Source organism: Trachypithecus francoisi, unplaced genomic scaffold (genome assembly GCF_009764315.1).
Source record: "Trachypithecus francoisi isolate TF-2019V2 unplaced genomic scaffold, Tfra_2.0 Lachesis_group5, whole genome shotgun sequence".
Lineage (NCBI taxonomy): Eukaryota > Metazoa > Chordata > Mammalia > Primates > Cercopithecidae > Trachypithecus > Trachypithecus francoisi.
In genome coordinates this window covers 59,650,726-59,658,872 of record NW_022681470.1, presented here as the reverse complement: position 1 = coordinate 59,658,872, position 8,147 = coordinate 59,650,726, and the positions used below count along the sequence as shown (strand labels likewise).

Below are 8,147 nucleotides of genomic sequence, written 5' to 3'. Positions count from 1 at the left end.
CGGAGTCAAGTCATCCTCCCACCTCAACCTCCCAAGTAGCTGGGACTACAGGCATGCACCACCTCACCTAGCCAATTTTTGTATTTTTTTGTAGAGACAGGGTTTCACTATGTTGGTCAAGCTGGTCTCAAACTCGTGAGCTCAAGCTATCTGCCCGCCTTGGCCTCCCAAAGTGTTGGAAATACAGGCGTGAGCCACCGTGCCTGGCCCATATTTTCTTCTTTGTTTTCCCCACCGTGACCTCTTTCCATCTAGTCCTTACATGATGCCCATGGTGATCTTTCCAAAGCACAACTCAGATCATTTTGTTGTCCTTCTGAAAACTGTTTGATGATTCCCTATTACCATCAAGATAGCCTAAACCCTTTCGTTTGTTTCTACAGCCTTTTGTTTTTGTTTTTGAGACAGTGTTTCGCTCTTGTCCAGGCAGGAGTGTAGTGGCGTGATTGTAGCTCGCTGTAGCCTTGAACTCCTCGGCTCCAGTGATCCTCCCACCTCAGCCTCCTGAGTTGCTGAGACTACAAGCTTGAGGCACTGTTCCTGGCTGGTTTGTTTTTTAAATAACTTCTTTTAAAATGTAATTCACATACCACAAAATTCATTCTTTTCAAAGTGCACAATTTAATGGTTTTTAGCATATTAACAGAGTAGTGCAACAATACCACAGTCAATTTCAGAACATTATCATCATTCCAAAAAGAAACCCCATACCTGTTAGCAGTCATCTCCCATTCCCCTTTCCCCAGCCCCTGGCCACCAATCTACTTCCTGTTTCTATGGATTTGTGTATTCTGGATACTTCCTATAAAATACAATATGTAGCCTTTTGTGACTGGTTTATTTCATGTAGCAGAGTGTTTTTAAGGTTCATACATGTATGTATCTGTACTTCATTCTTTTTTATTGCTGAATAATATTTCACTGTATGAAGGTACTACAGTTTCCTTACCCATTCATCAGTTGGTGGATATGTGGATTGTTACCATGCTTTATTTATAATAATGCTGCTATGAACATTCATGTATAAGCCTTTGTGTGAATATATGTTTTCATTCTCTTGAGTATGTACTTAGGAGTGGAAATGCTTGATAATATGGCAACTCTAACATTTTGAAGAGCTGCTAAACACTTTTCCAAAGTGGTTGCAGCATTTTACAACCCCAGCAGCATGTATGAGGGTTCTAATTTCTTCATATCCTAGACAACATTTATTTTCCTTTAAAAAAAAAATTATAGCCACCTGGGCATGGTGGCTCATGCCTGTAATCCCAGTACTTTGGGAGGCCAAGGCGGGTGGATCACAAGGTGAGGAGTTTGAGATCAGCTTGGCCAACATAGTGAAACCCCATCTCTACTAAAAATCCAAAAAATTAGCTGGGCGTGGTGGCGGGTGCCTATAATCCCAGCTACTCAGGAGGCTGAGGCAGAAGAATTGCTTGAACCCAGGAGGCGGAGGTTGCAGTGAGCCAAGATCATGCCATTGCACTCCAACCTGGGCGACAGAGCAAGACTCTGTCTCAAACAAACAAACAAACAAACAAAAAATAGCCATCCTGGCTGGTGTGAAGTGGTATTTCATTGTGGCTTTGATTTGCATTTCCCTAATGACTGATGATGAAATCTTTTCATGTGCTTATTGGCCACTGGTATGTGGTCTTTGGAGAAATCCCTTAGCCCATTTTTAAAGTGGGTTGTCTTTTTATCATTGAGTTGTATGAATTCTTTTTGTGGTGGAGCGAGGTGGCTCATACCTGTAATCCCAGCACTTTGGGAGGCCGAGGTGGGCGGATCATGAGGTCAAGAGATCAAGACCATCCTGGCCAACATGGTGAAACCCTGTTTCTACTAAAAATACAAAAATTAGCTGAGCATATTGGCACACTCCTATAATCCCAGCTACTCGGGAGGCTGAGGCAGGAGAATCGCTTGAAATTGGGAGGTGGAGGTTGCAGTGAGCAGAGATCGCACCACTGCACTCCAGCCTGGCGACAGAGCAAGACTCCATCTCAAAAAAACTAAAGAAAGAAAGAATTATTTCTGTATTCTGGATACCAGTCTCTTATCAGATATATGATTTCCAAATTTTTTTTTTCCATTCTGTGGGTTGTCTTTTCACTTTAATAGTATGCTTTGAAGCACAAAAAAAAGTTTAATTTGTTGAAGTGTAATTTATCTATTCTTTGAGTGCTTGTGTTTTGGTGTCATATCTAAGAAACTTGCCTAATCCAAGATCACGATTGATATTTTTGTTTTCATCTAAGAATTTTATTTAGCTCTTACATTTGGATCTACAATGCTTTTTTACATTATTATTATTTTTTTTTTTGAGATGGCGTCTCGCTCTGTCACCCAGGCTGGAGTGCAATGGTGTGATCTCGGCTCACTGCAACCTCTGCCTCCCAGGTTCAAGCTATCCTCCTGCCTCAGCCTCCTGAGTAGCTGGGACTACAGGCGCCTGCCAATATGCTCGGCTAATTTTTTTATATTTTTAATAGAGATGGGGCTTCACCATGTCGGCCAGGATGGTCTTGATCTCTTGACCTTGTGATTCGCCCACCTCGGCCTCCCAAAGTGCTGGGATTACAGGCGTGAGCCACTGTGCCTGTCTATGTTAATTTTTTATATCATGTGAGGTAGGGATCCAAATTCATTCTTTTTTTTTTAATTTAATTTTTCTTTTTCTTTTTTTTTCGAGACTAGGTCTTGTCATGTTGCCCAGGCTGCTCTCGAACTCCTGGGCTCAGGCAATCCTTCTACCTTGGCATCACAAATTACTGGGATTACAGGTGTGAGCCACCAGGCCTGGCCCAACTTCATTCTTTTGCATGTGGATATTCAGTTGTTCCAACATCATTTGTTGGAAAGACAATTCTTTCCCCCACTTGATTATCTATGGCCCTTCTTTTTATTTATTTATTTTTTAGACAGGGTCTCACTCTATCACCCAGGCTAGAGTGCAGTGGCACAATCTTGGTTCACAGCAACCTCTACCTCCCACACTTAAGTGATTCTCCTGCCTCAGCCTCCTGAGTAGCTGGGATTACAAGCACATGACATCACGCCTGGCTAATTTTTTTTTTTTTTTTTTTTTGTGGAGATGGGTTTTCACTATGTTGTCCAGGCTGGTCTTGAACTCCTGGACTCAAGTAATCTACCTACTTCAGCCTCCCAAGTGCTGGGATTACAGGCATGAGCTATTGCACCTGACCTCCTTTGACCTTCTTAAGCCGGCCCTTTCTTTGTCCTGTGTCTTCATCTTCTGCGTTACCCTCACCCAGCCTTGTCCTCCATCTCCAGATTCACTAAATGATTTACTCTGTATCACCTCTGGCCCACTTCACCGCATGCTGTTTCTTCTACTGGAAAGTCTCCCTGCCTCTCTTCCCATATCACTTGGATATTTTCTCTAATGATCTGGCAGGTCTAGACTTAGATATCACATCTTCCAAAAAACCTTTCCTAAGTCCCCAAGAATGTTTTGGGAACAGCAATTCTGTGCTCCCAAGGACCCTGTACTTAACCTCAATGTGATGCTTAACACACTTGTGTGTATCTTACTCCCACAAAAATACTCTTCACAGATAGGAGCTTTTTTTGTGCCTGGCATGTAGTAGGTACTCAATAAATATCTGATGAATCCCAGAAGTCAAGGAAGAGGACTATTTTGAGAAGGAAGACATAATTAGAACTGTGTATTGCTGCAGAAAGTTAGGGAGAATAAGATCTGAAAAAGTCACTGGGTTTTGACTATCCTCGTCATGACAAATGGGGAAGAGTTTCAGTAGCATTGTGGATGCAGAGGCCAGTGTGGACACAGAAACCAGAGTTAAGGAGTGAATTGCTGATGAGACAGTGAAGCTTTAGTTACAAACTTTTTTTTTTTTTGAGACAGAGTCTCACTGTGTTGCCCAGGCTGGAGTATAATGGCATGATCATGGCTCACTGCAGCCTCAACCTCCTGGGCTTAAGTAATCCTCCTGCCTCAGCCTCCTAAGTAGCTAGGACCACAGGCACATGCCACCACAACCTGGCTAACTTTTAAATTTTTTGTAGAGACAGGGTCTTGCTGTGTTGCTTAGGTTGGTCTTGAACTGCTGGCCTCAAGAGATCCTCCCACCTCAGCCTCTAAGGGAGGCTGGAATTACTGGCATAAGCCACCATACCCAGCCTAGTTGCAACCTATTTGTGTCCAAGTTTATTGGTGAGGAAAGGAGGGAACTAGATTGGCACTGTGAAACAGCTTCAAGGATAGAGTTAAGGGATTCGTTTTATTGCTATTTGTCCATCTGCTACTTTCCTGCACTTCAGAGATTTTGACTTCTTTTTTTTTTTTTTTTTTTTTGAGACGGAGTCTCGCTCTGTCACCCAGGCTGGAGTGCAGTGGCCAGATCTCAGCTCACTGCAAGCTCTGCCTCCCGGGTTCACGCCATTCTCCTGCCTCAGCCTCCCGAGTAGCTGGGACTACAGGCGCCGCCACCTCGCCCGGCTAATTTTTTGTATTTTTAGTAGAGACGGGGTTTCACCATGTTAGCCAGGATGGTTTCGATCTCCCGACCTCGTGATCCGCCCGTCTCGGCCTCCCAAAGTGCTGGGATTACAGGCTTGAGCCACCGCGCCCGGCCGAGATTTTGACTTCTAATGAGAGTCCCTTTTATGGCTTTTTATAATGTCAATTCTAGGGATTCAGCCATGATTTTCCTGCCTGCCCTCCTATGACCATATACCTCATCCCTACCTCTGCCTGTGTTTGAACATAGAAGTGCATACACGCACACACATGTACACACATGGACACCTTGATTTAGGCTGATCTCAGCATCCCAGGTAGCTAAAGAATTTGGGAGTGACCAAAACTCTCCCCAAATGCAGATAAGCTATATGTGCCTCAGCAAAAGATATCCTATGAGAGTTGTTTGGGTAGAAAGGAAGCAACAAGTCTCCTGACATCTTGGCAGCACCAAAAGACTGATAGTCTTCTCTGTCTGCCCTTCATTCCCTTGTGTCTCCCCTGTGTTACTCATATAGACTAGAATGAAATGGCTTTAAGATTTTAATTTTTCATCCCCCTACTGATTTATCTTCAGCATTGATCCACTTGCTGCTATTTGTCATTTTTCTCCCAGAGGTAGATATGCCTGATCATGAGCCCCCCAGCCTGACCAGCTTTCACCACCAGCCTCACACAGCTCACCTGGTACCCCATACCTTTCAGATGTATCTCCTGATCCATCTGCCCCTCTGAAAGATGTCCCAGCAAGGCGAAGCTGGTGCAGTGCTGAGGCACCCCCTCAGGTTCGTAGCCCAGCTCCACCTGCCCCTTCTCCAGGGCATACCTCCCATCCACAATGGAGCCCGTTATCACTTGCACCCTGCTCAGGTTTGCTGGATGGTTCAGAATCACTGTCAGGTGGTTTCCTATACTAAGGTTGTGTGTCCAAAAGAATGACTCATCCAGAGTGTAGGCCTCCCAGGGGAAATGCACATCGGAAACCTGCATATCAGTGAAGACAGCTCCAGGTGGGTTGTTGGGACCATCGGCATTCTTTTTCTGAAGTGCTGTGGCCTTCTGCTTGTGATCAAAGGCGGTGTAGGAGACCCTGCGGTAAAATAGGAAAGGTTTGCAGAGGATTGGGCTTTCCTGGACCAGGAGCATACGGAAATGAGAAATCAGGCTGTCAGGCCGGGCGCGGTGGCTCAAGCCTGTAATCCCAGCACTTTGGGAGGCCGAGATGGGCGGATCACGAGTTCAGGAGATCGAGACCATCCTGGCTAACACGGTGAAACCCCGTCTCTACTAAAAAAATACAAAAAATTAGCCGGGCGAGATGGCGGGCGCCTGTAGTCCCAGCTACTTGGGAGGCTGAGGCGAGAGAATGGCGTAAACCCGGGAGGCGGAGCTTGCAGTGAGCTGAGATCCGGCCACTGCACTCCAGCCTGGGCGACAGAGCGAGACTCCGTCTCAACAAAAAAAAAAAAAAAAAAGAGAAATCAGGCTGTCAAGGGGTTTCTCCTTGTAGAAGAGGAGGAGGAAATGGGCCAGGAGCGGGAGGTCCCTGCTGTGAAAGAGTTTGCCAAGGAAGCCCATATTGGAGAACTCCAGTAGCACCCATGAGTTGGACTTCATGGTGGTCACCCTTGAATGAATGTGGGTGACAAAGTTGGGGGCAAAAAAGGCATTGTCCTCTATTAACAGGAAGTAATCAGAGAGCTTTGTGGCAAAGCTCATGAGGAAGGCGTGATCTACGTTCTGCTTGGAGTAGAATTCGCCACGAAAGGCTTCATCTCTGACACTGTCAACAGTGGGGTAGGCATCGGATGGAGCATGGATCATTAGCAACTGCCCTTTCAAGATCTGTGGGCTGAAGAGGCTTGAAATATGGGCAACAGTTTCTCGGAGCCAGGTAAGGTCAGAATCTGCCAGGTGGACCAGCACCGTGAGGTGTTTCTGCTCAGCCTTAGAGGAAACACGGAACAGGGAGACCAATGTGTACAAGAGGCTGCTTCTGTCCCCTTGCTGCACTGATGATATCCCCACTGTCAGCCATGCTGAGGAGAGGTAAAAATAGGGATGACTGTTAGTGCACAGTGATAGTGACCGTTGTCAGAAGGGTTAGGGGTTGGGATCCTATGGGGGACCTTCACTCTTCCTCCCTCTTATTTCCCACCTGTTTTTCCCTTTGGCAGAGGGGATGTTTACATCCTTGCTGCTCAAAGTGTGGTCCTTAGTCCAGCAACATCAGGCTCATCTGTAAGCTCATTTCAAATACAGAATCTTGATCCCTACCTCAGATTTAATCCGAAGCTGCATTTTCACAGCGTCACCAGGTAACTTGTATGCACAGTAAAGTTTGAGAAGTACTAAGCTAGGTGATGGTGAGTCTCTGTGGGTTCTGCTCAGTCTTCTTTGAGCCTGGAACTTTGTGGCATATGGTTTAGGGGCTCCATAAATATTAGCTATTATCTTAGTTATAATTGTTGTCAATTATGTTATTATATTGTTGTCAATTGTTGTCATCTTTCCAAGGCTGTCCTTTGAAGAAGATATATTAGGAAAAGGACTTCCCCTGGAAGTCAGGAGCCCGGAGTTTTTGTCCCAGTTCTGCTACTGATTGTGTGATCTTGAGCAAGTCCCTTCAGCCCTGAGTTTAGTTCCTGATCCATAAACTGGGGCAGTTGGACTATGCGACTCTAAGACCCCCTCTAATCCAAATGTTCTCTAATCTAGTGATTCCACCTTCTTATAGCAATTAACTTTAGTAACTGGCCAAGCAGGGCAAAAAGAAAAGTAGTAGCCAACTTTATCTTTTTCCTCCTTCCTCCTCATACTGCTGATATATAAATATTTACCTTGGGGGAAGGAGGAGAGAATTAACTGCCAGATTCCTTTTTTTTTTTTGAGATGGAGTCTCGCTTTGTCGCCCAGACCAATGTCCGCTCATTGCTACCACCACCTCCCAGGTTCAAGTGATTCTCCTGCCTCAGCTTCCTGAGTAGCTGGGATTACAAGTATCCCCCACTGTGCCCAACTAATTTTTGTATTTTTAGTAGAGATGGGATTTCACCATCTTGGCCAGGCTGGTCTCGAACTCCTGACCTTGTGATCCACCCACCTAGGCCTCCCAAAGTGCTGGGATTACAGGCATGAGCCACCACACCTGGTCATTGCCAAATTCTAATATTCCTGGGCACAGTCTGTCTTTCTCCTTCCCTCTTCTACTTTCCTTCCTATCTGCCTGATCTCTCTGGCTGGCTGTCCCTACTTCCCCTGGGATACTGAATTCCTCCCTCTTGTTGGTACTCACTCTTTCTTCTCTTCTGGATTTTTTCCATATATTTGAAGGTGAGGTTCTGCCAGTCTTTGAGTGGTCTTGGGTCCTTCCTGCTGTTATAACTGGCCTCCTGGGGCATTGACAAGGGTAAACATATATATCCTTTCATAAAAAGAACAAAGTTTACACCCCAGTGGCTCCCCATCAGCTTTTCTAGGGAAAGAGGTGGAGTGAACCATTCTCCCTAAAGTGAGCCCGGCACATTCTCAGGATATCTGTCCATTGGCTAAAATATCCAGGGCTCAAGCAGTATTTACTCTCTTCTTTACCTTAACGAATAAGGAAAATAAGTACAGCGTCTTCATGGACTAATAGGCC

General features: G+C 45.3%; 1 protein-coding gene across 1 annotated transcript; it reads right to left on the bottom strand.

Moving 5' to 3' along the window:
- Positions 1 to 5,097: 5,097 nt before the first annotated feature.
- On the bottom strand, positions 5,098 to 7,893 carry LOC117075424 (alpha-1,3-mannosyl-glycoprotein 4-beta-N-acetylglucosaminyltransferase-like protein MGAT4E). The gene is given in 4 exon segments (XM_033197764.1): positions 5,098 to 5,341; positions 5,344 to 5,678; positions 6,000 to 6,546; positions 7,803 to 7,893. Coding segments are annotated over 4 exon segments (963 nt in total). The 5' UTR covers positions 7,831 to 7,893; the 3' UTR covers positions 5,098 to 5,288.
- Positions 7,894 to 8,147: the final 254 nt, after the last annotated feature.